We start from the raw sequence: 14,562 nt of genomic DNA, 5'->3' as shown, positions 1-14,562 counted from the left end.
TTCTTGCTAGGTTGTGGTCTAGGATCTTTTCGCGCCGGCTTACCAGCAGTGAAGCGCATTGCGTATTGCAGCATTTGGTTGCCGCCGTCTCTCGACAGGGCTTCACTGGATTACAGTTGGCCGGTGTTATACACATATTCCGGTGGATAACATGACGGGAGCACCTTTTCAGATTCCTGGCCTTGGCCAGGCGAAACCCAACGAGCAATTGCCTGTCGAAAACTTCGCCCCCGATCTTCTCGCTGCTGCCGCAAGTGTATCGGGGATGGACGAGGCCATGGGGGGCGCTGCTAATGGGACTGCACAATGGGAGAGCAGGAACCACCAGAAGCACCAGCAAAAAGAGGAGGCAACAAAGACCAACGGAGTGGTCGACAAAGCAGTTGACTGCATGGAACTCGACGCAAGCGACGCCAGCACTTTGTCAGCCAAGCAAGGAGACAAACAAGATGCCAAGATGCGTGATCAAGATTCCAGGATAGCAGAAGGCCAGGCACTCGACATGGACATGAAGGCAAGCAGCGATGCACCGAGCCCGGATGTTACGCACGCTCTGGAGGCTGCCCTTGATAGCATGCTGTCGCATGCCGCTGAGCCGGCCGAGTCGAGACAGAATCAGAACGGAGGCGGCACAGAACAGGTTAGCAATGCCGATGAACCACAGCAAGAGGAGGAGCAGCCGGAGTGGGAGGCCGATTCCTCTCCTTATGAGTCGTCGTCGGAATCTTCCAGCTCCGACAGTGATTCGGATGACGATTCCGAAGACGGCGAGGATTACCCCCTCCTTGGTATTGAGGAGACAGCCCGCCTCCTAATGGCCGCCGATGGCGAGGGCGATTTGGACGGTGATGGGACCGGCAAGGCCAAGGGTGCCGGCGCCGTGCTCCGAACAAAGAACGAGATACCCGAGGATTTCATCCCGAAGCCGGACGTCACTATCACCCCCGACATGAAGATTGAGCGCCTTGGCAATATCGAGTTCATTGTTGAAACTACTGTTGTCATCAAATCCCAGACACCGGGCGAAATTCAGGTGTTGGACATGGGATCGGTGCTTTGCAAGGAGGACCGAACCGTCATTGGCGCCCTGGCCGAAGTCATCGGCAATGTCCGCAGCCCCATGTACACCGTCGGGTTTCCAAGCGAAGACGAGATCAAGGCGCTCGAGTTGGTGGCCGGCATGCCAATTTATTACTCGGTCGAGCACGCCAACTATGTCTTCACGCAGCCATTGAAGCAAGAAAAGGGCACTGATGCTAGCAACCTGCACGATGAAGAGGTGGCGGCTGACGAGATGGAGTTCTCTGACGACGAGAAAGAGGCAGAGTACAAGAGACAGCTGAAGATGAAGAAGCGAGGCATGAAAGGCGGCCGTGGCGGACGGGAGCAGAGCACGGCAGCCGGTCAGCCTACAGCATCCTACGCTGCACCGGGAGCCGCTCTCCATTATGACGAAGACGAAGACGGACCGTACAAGCCCCTGGCTCGGCCTGCTGGATTCGGCCAGGGCGGGCCGCCATCTCTCCCTCCCTTGCCCCCCAAGCCTGAGACCGGGTTCAGTCCGCCTCGTGGCGGTCGTGGCCATGGTCACCGCGGAGCCCATCGTGGAGGGCGGGGTGACTTTCGGGGATGGAACCACCGTGGAGCCCATCGCGGTGGTGACCGAAGGCGTGGCTCGTGGGGAAGCGGAGGCGGTACATACCAACAATTTGGCCGTGACGGCGCAGCATCGCCGCAGACAGCTTTGTCTAACATCCCGCCGCCGCCGCCTCAGAACCCTCACTTGCCCCCTCCCCCATTCGGTGTGAAGCCACCGGCGCCCACTGGGCAATGGCCGGTCCCTCCTGGCCCCTATGTCCCTCCCCTTCCCATGCCATATTCGCCTCCCGCCCAACCGCAGATCCCCATGCCGCAGCCACAACCCCCTTCAGGCGGCTTCAATTTTCACTATCAGGCCTGGAACCAGAGCCAAGGCCAACAGTATCAATACCCCCAAGCTGCTGCGCATCATCATCAGGCAACCCCTCACCAGCAAGCCGCGCACCCAACTGGGTATGCACAGCCCTACGCCCCTACGGTTCCTCCGCCGGCATCTGCTTGGCCGGCGGCCGGAGCGGCGCCGCAAACAACGAACCCCGCGGCGGGCGCGTATAATCCAGCTTTCTTTGGCGGTTACCAGCAAGCGCAGTCGGCTCCTCAGCAGGGACAGCAGCAGCAGCAGTACTGGCCCCAGCAGCAGCAGCAGCAGCATGGTGCCTATGGCCAGGGACCGAGCCAGTAGTGGCGGCTTGGGCACTTGCTTACATTTTAGGTGCTCAACTGACTGCCAGGTGTCAGTTGTGATTTCCTCTCCAATGGCCCAGATAACATCGCATTTAGCGTCGGAGCAAAAAGGCACAGCAGGCGGAGGGCTTGGCTTCAGCGTGCCGCATTACGAACGCCTCACAACGAATTGAACAGACTCGCGGTCTCCTGAGGAAGCGGAAGGGATGGCATCTAGTCATGACATGTCTGTGCCGAGTTCCGGAGCATTTACGCGTTTCTTCTGCAATGTATGGATTCTGGCAAAATCACTTCGCTTGTATGGAGGAGTTTTCCATGTATTATTTTAATGGCAGCATCACAAAATCGGCGTCGGGGTCTCACATTCGGTAGATGGCAGGGAAAAAGCGGTCAGTGATAGATTGGGTCGAGGAGGCAATCGTGTTGGGTCTGTTACTTGCGACTTCTCACTGTATCAGCGGTGCGGTTTTGATTGAGATTGCAACTGTACCTGCAGTCCCTCGGGTCGCGGAGGATGATCGGCGAGTCAGCTTTCCACACAAAGGGGAAGGGATTGTCGAGCTGCAACCCTCCGTTGAGGGTTTCCTTGGAAGCAGCGAAATCCCTCACGAGTGTAAAGGAGGTTTCGAGATGCACCAGAAATGGCAGCTTGACCAAATTATCTTGAATCTAACTATACGTGTTTCTCCATGCTGTCGTTGCGCGTCTGGGCAGAGCCTCGGTTCGGAATTGGTATCTTATCATCGATAGGCTCGAAGCCCCACAGGCACCCTTATTAGAGTACCTGAGGTAGGTATAGCGGGTTGAGCGATGACCTCTGCTTTCTCCCTGTGCCGGGCACCCTTGGCTGTTTCAAGTTGCCGTTTACGGGAACTTTTTATTACCGTGGTGCCACCCGACACCCGATCGCCGTGTCTTTCACAGCCGGTCGTCGTTGTTTGTCGTCGTTCCGTCTGGCTGATCACTGCTTTTGATGGTAGAAAGGATGTGGTTTTGGTTCCGGGTGCCATAACATATCCTTTATGGCTCGCAGCGGCTGCAGAAAAATTCCCTGGTGCTCAAGCTCGCTACCTTACTTTGGGGGGATCTTTTACGTCAGGGCGCCAACCACCGGCTGAGCGCCGGAAATAGAAACTGGAACTGCAGTTGGGGGGCGTTTTGCAGCTGCGGGTTGACTCCGCCGCCACGACTCCACGGGAACATCTGGCGCCACGTTTTTTTCAATCCCGCCATCGCGATCCGATTGGAAATGTGATCGGGGCGCGTCGCCGCGTTTTTAAACCTGACGAATGTGCCCAGTCGATGGATGGATTGCTTCTGGAAAGCTTTGTCCCAATCCTCTATGTACGGTAACATGACCGGCGATTGGTGGACAACGGAAACAAGGGGATTTCGAAGGGCTGCCAGGCTCCGTTTGTATTGTACAGTACGGAGTAGCACTGGAAGTTATAGCGGGGCTGTCTATTATCCCTGCCTCGTCTAGCCAATGGCTTTTCGAGCCGATAATCTCGCTTCTTGTAGATATTTAAATTGACCAATCACACCGACCTCGTTCCTGAAATGGCCCTCGGCACGAGCCCACTCGCAGCCAAGACGGAGGGATCAGTCTTTGGACGAACGCTTGCGTTTCGAAACATTCCAGGTTGTGGATGAGCAAACGGGATGCTGTGTTCCCAAGGTTGCTGGAAAAGCTGCTTCCACTCGCCATCATTTCATGGTTTTGCCTGTTGGTTCAAGGGGTCAGTCAACCTGAGCGAGGTGCCCGTCGTACCCTGGATTTGGTAATGAACGACGGCTTCGCCAGCGGCACAGCATCCGTTAGGCGAGCAGCTGCCTGCAAGGACGAGGCCCCGTTTCCATCTCGGACACGCCTGAAGGATGAGCGGCACCCCATCCGCCCGCTGATCCCCTGGGCCCCAGCAAGCTGCATCCAAACGAGCGCCCGTCCCCTCCACTTTGCCGATTCTGCAGAGGGCAAGGAACCCAAGGCTCATGGCTCGTTAGCGCCAATTCCTCCTCTTCAGCAGCTCACGGCGCCGTCTCCAACGCCAAAGCGCATCATCCCACCGACACGTCAGGTCTGTCTAATCTCTCAGATCTCAGCGACCAGCTTGTCATATGTGGTGTCGCTGAGACTGCTATAATGATGACCAGCTGAGACTTGGGATCTCAGAGTTGTCTTCTTTTACAATCACCAACTGTTTATTCCTTCCTTTCACCCGTACCGATTGAATCGCTTTATCCGCAAACCGCCGTTGCTGCCATCCGTTCTTTGTTCTCTTCTCCTATCTCATTTTCCACCTTCAATTACGGTTCTCCTGTGGCACGCCTTCGACACTGCATGTTTTAGACAGGCCGAGCACCATCCTCCACAGGCGCCTGGATTATTGGATTGGGTATCGGGGCTTGAACTGGGACGACTTGAGGAAAATTCATCTCCACAGGGGACTGCGCTTGACACATTCCAGACGACAACATGGCCGCGCGGGACTGGTTGGACGCCGTGAAGCGTGAGGTTAGGGGCATGCTCTTGCCGGGACAGTCGGAAAGGGTTGCCACACCACCCCCGGGCGACTCACCGGCCTTCGACGCCGTCCGGAGGCAGGTCGACGTGCTCTCTACCACTATCTGGCCTCCCTCCCTCACCGCGCCAGGGTCCTCGGTGAGCATCGAGACCCATATTGTACTTGCCCCGACATCAACATCAAGCCCGACAACGCCTACCCAGCTTGTGGTAGCCAGCACGACAGCGAGTGCAATCCGACCGTCCGCGACAGCTGAGTCGGGCGAAAGCGACAGCGGAGAGATGAGTGTGGCCGCCAAGGCCGGCATCGTGATCGGTGTGCTGGGCGGCATCTTGATCGTGGGTCTGTTGGTGTACTTGATGGTCAGCATGCGGCGCAGGAAGCTGGAGAGGCGGAAACAGCAGATCGAGGACGACGAGAAGATCAACGGGCCGTTCGCCGACAGCGCCGCCATCAAGCCATTGCCGACGACCCCCAACAGGGCCCCTCGACTGAGCCTGCGGCCCGTGACGCAGTTCCTGCCAAACTTCCATTCCCAGTCCCAGGCCGAGCGGAGGGCCAGCCGCGGCATCGCGCTGACGCTCAATCCCGTCTCGCACTCGCCCCTGAGCCGGCCCAACGGCGGCAGCGCCTGGGAGCGCCCGACGGTGCGCTCGACAACAACCGGCCCCAACGGCGACCAGCGCGCCGGTACCAGCATGAGCCTGCACCCTCATAACCCGTTCCACGACAAGAACGAACTCCCAGACGAGCCCGTCAGCCCCGTCAGCTCGATGGGCTCCTTCGATCACCGCGTTGGCATGGCCACTGCAACCGACTCGATCCCCGAACCCGTCTCGCCCATAATCGGCCATGACGACGACGATGACCAATACCGCCACCATCAGCAGCACCACCAACCTGCCGCTGCTTCTAGCCTAACCCGCAAGGCCTCGATGCGCAAGGACATCCCCAAGCCGTTGGACCTCACAAAACCGCCTTCCCCGTTATATGCGGTGCCGCCCAGCCCGGCTGGGACAGAATACTCGGTGCACTTGATGGCGCCAGGTCAGAGCCCCGGTCCGTCCGCCAGTGCCGCAGAAATTGCTGCGGCCGGCGGGCCGACGCAGTCGACGGTCCACCGCGTCCAGCTCGATTTCAAGCCGACACTGCAGGACGAGATGGAGCTGCGCGCGGGCCAGCTGGTTCGCTTGTTGCATGAATATGACGATGGCTGGGTACATTTTTCCCCTCACGTCTTCGTTCCCTGTTCTCTTCCTCCTCATTCACCCATCCCCTCTTCCTCAACACCGGCCCCCTCTCACCCCCCTCAACCCAACATCATTCAACCCAGCAACAACACAAAACGAAACACCAGCAGACGCTAACATAACACGACAAAACAAGGCCCTCTGCATCCGACTAGACCGCTCCCAACAAGGCGTCGTCCCGCGCACCTGCCTCTCCACACGGCCCGTGAAACCCCGTCCGCAGCCCGGCCCCGGCGGTCCCCAACAACAAGGCGGCAACCCCCGCGGCGGGCCGCCCGTCAACCCTTCCTTCCACCACTATCAGAACCAAACACAGCAACAAAGCAGAAACGGAGGCGGACGCCGCCCCGCCTCGCCTTCTGGCGGGAAATTCCCGCCTGTGCCGGTGGCGAAGGATGAGCGGTGGGGGAGTGGGAGTGGGAATGGAGGAGGAGGAAGGCTTACGAGCCCTAGTTCTGGTGGTGGTGGTGGTGGTGGTGGAAGGGGCACGTGGTGGAGGACTTCTGTTGAGGAGGGGGGTTTTGGGGATGGGAACCCTGCGCCGGGGCAGGCATATTAAAACATGCATGGGGAGGTCACTCACTTGCACGCATACCTATCACCTACTTCGGGCCCCGGGGCCTCTGTTCTGTGTGGCTGCTTTGAGTCGTGGCAAAACGGGTTTAGCTTCATCATCATGTTGAGAAGGCCATGACGAGTAACTTTTCTGGATGGGAGGGGGTGGTGAAAAAACAAGGCTGATTGGGGTAAGATGGTAACCACTGTACGCTGGCCATTGTCAGGTTTGGCTTCGTTTCTTCATGGCGTTGTGGAGGGTTTATGGGCTTGGGTGGATGATGGGCTTGTTATCCTGGCTGATCAAGGTATTGGACTGGATGTGGTGGTTTCTGGGCAATATTGGCGCGGCGGAACAGTTTTCGAGAACTTTCATGTCACTCACTCGGTCAAATTATTTGTACATTTCGCTTCTCCGACGCACACACATCTGTGACGTGGTGGACGGTTGGCTGGCCGGTCTGGGAGTTCGCTTCTTAGATATGGATGGCATTTTTTATGGACGACTCTATGCTGTGGTGCTTGAGTGAAATGCACTGGTCCATCGTTTTGTGTCTTGGTGATCACTGCGGAGGGAAGACGTTTGGTTTCCAGCTGGCTGGTGATACAGTGTTTTGTAATGTCCAGTGAACATGTCCTGGTATAGTGACGACCTCCAGCATTCTCATGCGATTTTGATATCGTCTGTTCTACACGGGGCGCTTATCACCCATTCCCGTTCATGCCGGCAACTGATTGCACGGCCGCACCGGCGCTGACGATGTTGCGGAGGTGAACCCGCCAGTTATTCGGCCGCGGACCCCTCTCCAGCGTGAACGGCGCGTTCTCCAGCTTCTCCCCTTCCAAATAGTGGCCCTGCAGGGCCTGACAATCCGGCCCGCGCCGGTCGGGGAGCTCGGGCAAGCCGAGCACGAAGCGGCGCTTGTCCGGGACGCGGACATCGAACAGCCTTCCGAAGAAGCGCGTCTCGCTCACGCGCTTGTGCCACGGGCGCAGGTCGCTCGAGTCGAACCAGATGCGCAGGTCCTGCAGGTTGGGCAGGTCCGCCAGCCTGTCGCACAGCATCTGCCACGGGTTGTGCTGCACCGAGAGGGTCGGGCGGGCCCTGCCGGCGAAGACGGCGGGCGGGCCCTCGTCGCCGTTGGTGCTGGCGGGCGGGTAGTAGATCTCGGTGATGATGTTGGGCACGCGGATGTTCAATTCCACGGAGCGGATGGGGTACCGCTCCGGCTCTCCGCCGTAGCGCGAGAGCCAATCCCCTGCTGTGCGCGTGTCGGTGAAGATGAAGGTGGTATTGGCATAGAGCGAGGGAAGGCACTCAAGGTACCTGCCCCAGGTCAACAACACTTCGACACTTGATAGCTTGAGGTGGGGCAATGAAATTCACTCACATCCGCTTACACACCGTCAGGAGGTTGAAATGCCCGGTTGTCATCGAGGGTCGGGAAGCCGTCTCTTGCTTGACCAACTCCTCGGCAATCGGACGGCTGCCCAAGATGATTGCCATGAACGACATGTTCATACTCTGATCCTCACATTGCCAGTGCAAGCACCACTCGCTCTTCAAGCGTATACCCCAGAGAGTCCGTTCCGCCGACGCGGAATCACAGGCCAAGAACCGGTCAAAGCGAGTGTCTTGGGCCCGGGGATCGGTAATACAGGCCACGTGCGACCATTGACGGACCCACCCGTCGCTTTGCTGTCCAAGGACTGTGTGCTGCTGGACTATGTGCTGGCGCGTAGAGCAGAGTCTCCAGAACTCGCGGTAGATGAGGTTGCGGATCTCGGCGGGGAGGAGAGTGAAGAAGGGCGATGAGAGCTGGGGTTTCATGGAGCGGCCGAAGGTGGACGTGTCGACGGTGACTGTGGCCATTGTTTGTTTCGGTTTGTATTGTTTGGGTGTCCGTCCTGGTTGAAGATCCGGCCCGTGCTCAACTCTAAAGGGTTGGGTTGAAGAGGTTGTAGATACACAGCCAGTTCCGCTGCTGCCTCCTCCTTCCCCGCATCTCCAGCCACTGCATCAATGCAGGCGACCTGATGGGACTCGCAAGGCCTGTTTCCAAAATCCTGGCGCCTGCCACTGCCCCGTGAGCCACGCAATTGGCTCCACGCAGAGCATCTCATCACCTCAACCAGGAGGGCCGTCCATCAAGCATATCTACCTGGGTGTCCGTAAGGCAACCACTCGGTTTGCGTCGCGCTGTGTCAGTCGGCGGGAGCATCGGCGTCAGCTGGCCTGGGCGGACCGTAGGTCCTGTGCAAGCTGACAATTCGAGAGGTGATGCGCCGTGTATCAGTGGCGCATTGATGCTCCGCCCTGCTTCATCGGCCGCTCTTGCTGCCAGTCAGCCAGACGGGACGGCAGACATGTCGGATTCGGCCCTGGCCGCTGCTCCGCCCAGCGCTCACGCGTGAGATGACTACCTTGAAACTTGACAGCGAACCTAGAAGCATGCTTTAGTTGCTGCAGGCCGTGGCCGTGTGTATGAGTCCACAGTACGGATCCGTAGAACCTCGAAGACGCGGCTCCCAGGGCTTCGCATGGAACAACGGACCGAAAGCTTAGCCCGGGCAGCGTGGAATTCCGAGTCCATTTCATTGGGTCTGGGGTCCGGCTTTCGAGAAGCTTCCCGGATTTGACAAATCGGGCACAATGGCAGCCCGCCCCACAGGCACCGCAGCACCACAAAGCCGGAACCTGGAAACTTCGCCGGTTGATCTCGCGGGGCCCCATCAAACCGCGCAACAGCTTCAAGTTTGTGAGCAGCCCCAGAGGCTGGCTCAAAGAGCACTGGACCCGCCGCCTGACACTTGCCTCAAACACCCTACCGCTTGACACAAGCAATCTTGCTGTCATACCCTCGCTCTGACCAACCACGATCTTTCCCGTCCTATACCCAAGGCGATATCTTGTTGAACCAATCCCGTACGATATCTGGGGTCAAGTCGAACCTCCAGGACGCCGGGGATACCTGCACATCCACTTCAAAATCGCCGGGCAGCCGATGCCGTGACGGCCCAGCCATGGCGAAACCAATACATCTCAAAGAAGAGGGCAACCGCCGCTTCCAAGCAGGCGACTACGTAATGGCCGAAGCTCTCTACTCCCAGGCGTAACCTCCCCCCCTTACTACCTCTACACCTCCTCTCTCCCGCCCCAGCTAACCACTCCCCGTCTCTCTCTCGCCCACAGCCTAATTGTCGACCCGAACAACCCGGCGCTGTATACCAACCGCGCCATGGCGCGCCTCAAGATGGCGCAGTGGGACAACGCCATCGCCGACTGCACCGAATGCCTCAAGCTGGCGCCCGACAGCATGAAGGCGCACTACTCGCTGTCGCAGGCACATCTCGCGCTGCACGCCTACGATGACGCCCTGCAGCACGCCCTGTGCGCGCACGCGCTGTGCGTCAAGGCCAACGACAAGAGTCTCGGCACCATCACGGCCCACGTGCTGCGGTGCAAGAAGGAGCGCTGGGACGACCTGGAGAAGAGGAGGCTGCGGGAGACGGCTGGGCTTGAGGCCGAGGTGTTGCGGCTGCTGGAGCGGGAGCGTGACGGGGCGCTGAGGGAGGCTGGGGAGGTGGCCCTGGACGAGGTTGGGAGGAAGGAGATCGAGGAGGAGTGGAGGGGCAAGATGGAGAGGATGCGCGAGGTGTTTGAGAGGGCAAGGCCGAAAGAGGAGAGGCGTCGGCAGGTGCCCGACTGGGCCATTGACGATATCAGTTTTCAGGTCATGGTTGACCCTGTAATTGTGAGTATTTTGGGGGGTGTGGTTCCTTGCAGTTGCGGGCACGGCGAGTTTCTGATACAGTTGACAGACAAAAACCGGCAAGTCCTACGAGCGCGCCTCCATCATCGAGTATCTCCGCCGACAACCCCAGGATCCTCTCACGAGGGAACCGCTGTACCCGTCCGAGCTGAGGCCGAACCTCGACCTCAAACAGGCATGCGATGAGTTTCTGCAAGAGAACGGCTGGGCCGCGGATTGGTAGATGTGCGACTTTTGGATACTGAATAAGAAGGCCCAGGGGTGGTCAGGACCAGTTGCATGGCACGGCGTTTGGGTTTCTCTCAGCATTGCCCCAGATTCGGCGTTGGATTAATGTTGTACATGATGATTGTACGATTTACGGGGAACGATGTACGAATTGCCATGTCAGACAAAGTAATAAGACTTTCCTCAACCCTCTGTTGGAGCGGCAGCCACAACATAACCACCTGCCGCCTCCCTCCTCGCCTCTTCAATGCTGCCCGCCAAAGCGTGCAAGCGTCATTCCGTCGATAGTCAGGCCAAAGCTTTCAGTGTTGCGCGACTTGGGCAGGAGGCCTAGTCCGTTGTTGTGAGAGTTACATCAGGACTTGAGATACGCTCTCCCCTGCAGTGGGGAAGTGAGGTATGCTGAAGTCGCGTCGGCCGGTGGAATTGAGCAACAGGTCGACGCGTTGACGACGGACTCTCCCAAACATGCGACCCGTCATACTGCTAAACCCCCATTGCAAAGTCAAACAAGATGATCTCTCAGCACAACACAGATTCAATGCGTTTCCAGATTGTAACAGGGTTTGCTACCCCAAAGGCTGCTGATTCGTCGTCAATGGTCCATATGGTGGCGTATTAAGCGGTACGTACAATGCGAAACCATACTGCAATGGGTGTCTATCTACAAGTATACCATGCCTCATTACCACCGTCTATCCCTCCATGCAAACCCATGCCAGTGGAGAACGCAGCCCTGAAGGCCATGCACTGGTGTATGCCAACCATGCTCATCAAATCAATACGTGAGTGAGAAATCCTTGATGAACACCCCAAAACAACAGACTAACGCCATGGATGCATGCCCCGAAGCGAGAGTAACATAACAGAAATTGACCCCTCATCATGCCTCATACCATCATGTCATATCCATGCCGCCTCAGACACTTATATATACCAAAAACAACAACGAGAAAAAGCCAACCCACAATCAAATGAAATCCCCCCTCCTATACGACCTCCCATGCTTAGGCGGCGGAGGAGGCGGCCTATCATCATCCCTGCCACCCCCTCGACCATCATCCCTCGAAACACTCCTCCCATCACCACCACCAATCCTCCTCCGTTCCTCCAACCTCGACCTCCGCTTCTCATACTCCCCAGCACTCTCCTCTCCAACCCCATCCCCACCCCTTGTCCTCTCCTCCTCCTTTTCTTCAAGACCACGGGGCGGACTATTGACGCCGATATAATACCCTTTCGTGATACTATGCCCATACCGGGCCTGCCTATCCTCATCCGCGTACTTCCCATCCTCATCAGACCCATCCTCGTCCTCAACGTCATCATCATCATCATCGTCGTCGTCATCGTAACGCACCAGCGTTGACATAGACCGAGAATTGGAAGCAGCAGCAGCAGCCATCGAGCTGTTGGAATCCCCTTTCACCAACCCCAGCTTTTCCTCCTCCGTGGCGCCGCGCACGTGTGGGGTCGAGTACCCCCGCGCCGAGAGGCCACGGCGCGAGGAGCTTGGGCGGGTGCCGTGATGATGGTGGTGGGCAGAGTCAGAGGAAGGGTGGTCGTCGGACTGGTGACGTCGGAACATATTTTGGAAAGAGAACTGGCGGCGGGCGGTGTTGCAGCTGGAGGACGAATGCGGAGGCGGGGTTGGCCGGACGGTGTCGCTGGTTTCTGGCCGGGTATTGTAGTCGTCAAGCTCGCTAGGTTTGGAGGTGGGCACAGCGATGGAGGTGAGCTGGACCGGGTGCATCGGGCTTTGGACCTTGGGTAGATGCGGCTCTTTGTGGAAGTCGGGGTGGCCTGGGAGGACACTGCGCGCTTTGCTGCGGATGGTGCCGACCAGGCTCGAAAGAGCGGGCGAGACAGGCCTGTTTGCCTCGGCGAGTTCTTCTTCAGTAGGGATATGAGACCAGCCCAAGGGTGGGTGTGGCGTTGGGGGTACGAGGTGGGTTGGTGCCGGGGTGGACCTGCGGGTGCTGAAAGTTCCTGTCCTCCGTCGCCTGATGCCGTCCCATTCGAACTGCGGCACGCCATTCTCCGTGACTGGCTCGAGGCTCTCCTGGAGCTTCTCCTCGCGCAGACGCCTGAGTTCTTCGAGCTCCATTTTCTGTCTCGCAGACGACAGCCTTCTAACAATAGCGGCCGTGCCACGGATGGCATCCGCCTTGGGCTCCGTTTCGGGTTGTGGCTGCTCAGCAATCGTTTGGATCTGGTCAAGGCCTCCAGCGAAGACAGCGGCGTCTGGGACATCCTTAGCGGATCTGGATAACTGTAAGAGGACCACACCGGCGCAGATGGTCAGGAATCCGTTCACCACGGTGATGATAGACGTGGGCGTTCCCTTGAAACCCCGGAACAGGATCGCGGAACTAATAATCGTCGTGGTGGTGAAGTAGACATAATATGTCGGTGTAACCAAAGCCGCATTGAAGATATTAAGCGCTTTCTGTGGCTGGGTTAGCAGAGAGTAGGAACGGGAAAGGAGGACTCAGAATCCTCACATTTAGGTAGATAATTTCTGTCAAAAGTGTGCCAATGACAAACACTAGTAGCACGTATAAGAACCACTGGTTGAACTGAGGCGTCCCTCCAGCTTGGGCAATGATGGCCGCACCGAGTCCCTGAGTCGCAACAACGCTAAGACCGCCAACCCAGCTGCAGATGGAGATGTAGACCAGCATGTTCTTGTTGCCGTACTTTGGACCCAGCCAAAGAGCCACGACCGCCGAGCCTACAAGGATGACGCCGGCGTAAGTGAGAAACGCCGGGTGAATGACAAAACTCTGCATCTCCTGAATGTTGGCGACGGAGGACGACTGCGGCGCATTCATGACAATGACCACGGAGCCAACGATGCAAAGGAAGCAGGCAACCTTGCCGACCATGCTGAGCCGCTCTTTCAGGAATATCGCCGACAAGATGGTGCAGAGGACGACCGAGAGCGCCCCGAGTGGCGTGACTAGAATGGCGTCGGTGAAGGCGTAGGCGGCAAAATTGAGACCCTCTCCTAATATCATGAGGGTCATGCCGGCCCACCAGTAGAAGTTCTTGAGGTATCCATATCCCTCGCCGGCCACCTCGTTGTACTTTTCGTTTGCCTTGAGCAGCCCGACCTTCTTAAGCACGAACGATGTCCCGATGAAGGCTCCCGACCCGACAGCCAACCCTATGCCGATCGCTTTGTAGACGGGCGGTCTTTCTGTCCCTCCGGCGCTACCACCGCCGGCGCGGCCATACAATTCATGTGCATGGCTGATGGCCTGGGCTGCGCTCTCCATGGCGGCACGAGAGACCGACACCTCGATCGGTCGTCAATCCGCCTGTCTTCTCGAGTGAGCTGGCGGATGAAGGGATGGCTGACTCGAGAGGTGTATTCTGTATGACGTGCGGTCGAGAAGCCGTGAGAAATGTGAACTGTGGAGGAGGCGGCATGAACCTCGCTGGTCGAATTCTGAAGCGGCTGGAGTGTCGAATTGGAGACCCAGAGGAGGAAGGGGCCTCAGGTGGCTTCGTCGTCTGATCTTGATCGCTTTCGCCTTCGAATTCTCCACACGACAACACTTGTCAGAATGGCGAAGTCAAGAGATGGCCCGACACATGGTCCTTCTCGAGATGGAGCAAATGGAACAGCTGATGTTGACCAGGGTCTAGAACTTGTTAGAGGCCTCCCAGCGTACGGCAGATCCGGGAGAGTCGCAGAAGATGGAGAGAAATCGAGTGTCGCTATTAGTGTCCCCTGGGTTCAAGTCGAGTTTAGTCGGTGGTTTTACGAGACGGGGAATGGTTCGGCGGTGTCTGTCGCAACAAGGTCCTGTTCTGGCTGGTTGCTGCGCAATGGCCAGCCCAGGATAATGATTGGACCCCACCAAAACAAATATTCAAGGGACAGTTAGATCTAAGTGAGCACCCGGCTCACAAAGCGTGACTCGCAAGTATCAGGAGGTT

The 14,562-nt window shown here is 57.8% G+C and overlaps 8 protein-coding genes across 8 annotated transcripts; 4 read left to right on the top strand and 4 right to left on the bottom strand.

Moving 5' to 3' along the window:
* Positions 1-151: 151 nt before the first annotated feature.
* Positions 152-2,281, top strand: N657DRAFT_569354 (NAF1-domain-containing protein; the record flags this gene model as incomplete). The annotated part of the gene is made up of 1 exon (XM_062788655.1): positions 152-2,281. The coding sequence occupies one exon, from the start codon at positions 152-154 to the stop codon at positions 2,279-2,281; it is 2,130 nt and encodes a 709-aa protein (XP_062650292.1).
* Positions 2,282-2,468: 187 nt separating this feature from the next.
* On the top strand, positions 2,469-3,303 carry N657DRAFT_310895 (uncharacterized protein). The gene is made up of 2 exons (XM_062786735.1): positions 2,469-3,072; positions 3,268-3,303. Exon 1 carries the CDS (start codon positions 2,656-2,658, stop codon positions 3,031-3,033), a length of 378 nt encoding a protein of 125 aa, XP_062650291.1. The 5' UTR covers positions 2,469-2,655; the 3' UTR covers positions 3,034-3,072; positions 3,268-3,303.
* A 1,456-nt stretch (positions 3,304-4,759) lies between these two features.
* On the top strand, positions 4,760-6,617 carry N657DRAFT_654861 (uncharacterized protein; the record flags this gene model as incomplete). The annotated part of the gene is made up of 2 exons (XM_062794542.1): positions 4,760-6,025; positions 6,195-6,617. 2 exons carry the CDS (start codon positions 4,760-4,762, stop codon positions 6,615-6,617), a joined length of 1,689 nt encoding a protein of 562 aa, XP_062650290.1.
* Positions 6,618-6,742: 125 nt separating this feature from the next.
* Positions 6,743-7,237, top strand: N657DRAFT_310760 (uncharacterized protein). Its single transcript, XM_062786732.1, has one exon. It carries the CDS (start codon positions 6,859-6,861, stop codon positions 7,141-7,143), a length of 285 nt encoding a protein of 94 aa, XP_062650289.1. The 5' UTR covers positions 6,743-6,858; the 3' UTR covers positions 7,144-7,237.
* Positions 7,238-7,318: 81 nt separating this feature from the next.
* On the bottom strand, positions 7,319-7,936 carry N657DRAFT_568453 (uncharacterized protein; the record flags this gene model as incomplete). Its single annotated transcript, XM_062788590.1, has 1 exon — positions 7,319-7,936. A coding segment is annotated over one exon (618 nt), but the record flags the coding sequence as incomplete, so codon positions are not given.
* On the bottom strand, positions 7,810-8,696 carry N657DRAFT_310774 (uncharacterized protein). Its single transcript, XM_062786733.1, has 2 exons — positions 8,001-8,696; positions 7,810-7,940 (listed from the first exon to the last, which is right to left on the bottom strand). Exon 1 carries the CDS (start codon positions 8,484-8,486, stop codon positions 8,001-8,003), a length of 486 nt encoding a protein of 161 aa, XP_062650287.1. The 5' UTR covers positions 8,487-8,696; the 3' UTR covers positions 7,810-7,940.
* On the bottom strand, positions 8,612-9,661 carry N657DRAFT_310865 (uncharacterized protein). The gene is made up of 2 exons (XM_062786734.1): positions 9,038-9,661; positions 8,612-8,945 (listed from the first exon to the last, which is right to left on the bottom strand). Exons 1-2 carry the CDS (start codon positions 9,468-9,470, stop codon positions 8,737-8,739), a joined length of 642 nt encoding a protein of 213 aa, XP_062650286.1. The 5' UTR covers positions 9,471-9,661; the 3' UTR covers positions 8,612-8,736.
* Positions 9,662-11,584: 1,923 nt separating this feature from the next.
* On the bottom strand, positions 11,585-13,895 carry N657DRAFT_679425 (DUF803-domain-containing protein; the record flags this gene model as incomplete). The annotated part of the gene is made up of 2 exons (XM_062796188.1): positions 11,585-13,063; positions 13,119-13,895. 2 exons carry the CDS (start codon positions 13,893-13,895, stop codon positions 11,585-11,587), a joined length of 2,256 nt encoding a protein of 751 aa, XP_062650285.1.
* Between the last annotated feature and the right edge of the window lie 667 nt (positions 13,896-14,562).

The sequence above is a fragment of the Parathielavia appendiculata genome (genome assembly GCF_033297405.1).
Source record: "Parathielavia appendiculata strain CBS 731.68 unplaced genomic scaffold N657scaffold_3, whole genome shotgun sequence".
Classification (NCBI taxonomy): Eukaryota; Fungi; Ascomycota; class Sordariomycetes; order Sordariales; family Chaetomiaceae; genus Parathielavia; species Parathielavia appendiculata.
This window is presented reverse-complemented; position numbering and strand designations above follow the sequence as displayed.

Excerpts from the sequence above, each read along its gene's own strand:
- N657DRAFT_310865 (XM_062786734.1), bottom strand. The coding sequence starts at position 9,470 with ATGACAGCAAGATTGCTTGTGTCAAGCGGTAGGGTGTTTGAGGCAAGT. Across the intron at positions 8,946-9,037 it reads GTTCGCTGTCAAGTTTCAAG|CGGCCGATGAAGCAGGGCGG; the intron begins GTAGTCATCTCA and ends TGGCAGCAAGAG.
- N657DRAFT_310895 (XM_062786735.1), top strand. The coding sequence starts at position 2,656 with ATGGCAGGGAAAAAGCGGTCAGTGATAGATTGGGTCGAGGAGGCAATC.
- N657DRAFT_310760 (XM_062786732.1), top strand. The coding sequence starts at position 6,859 with ATGGCGTTGTGGAGGGTTTATGGGCTTGGGTGGATGATGGGCTTGTTA.
- N657DRAFT_310774 (XM_062786733.1), bottom strand. The coding sequence starts at position 8,486 with ATGGCCACAGTCACCGTCGACACGTCCACCTTCGGCCGCTCCATGAAA.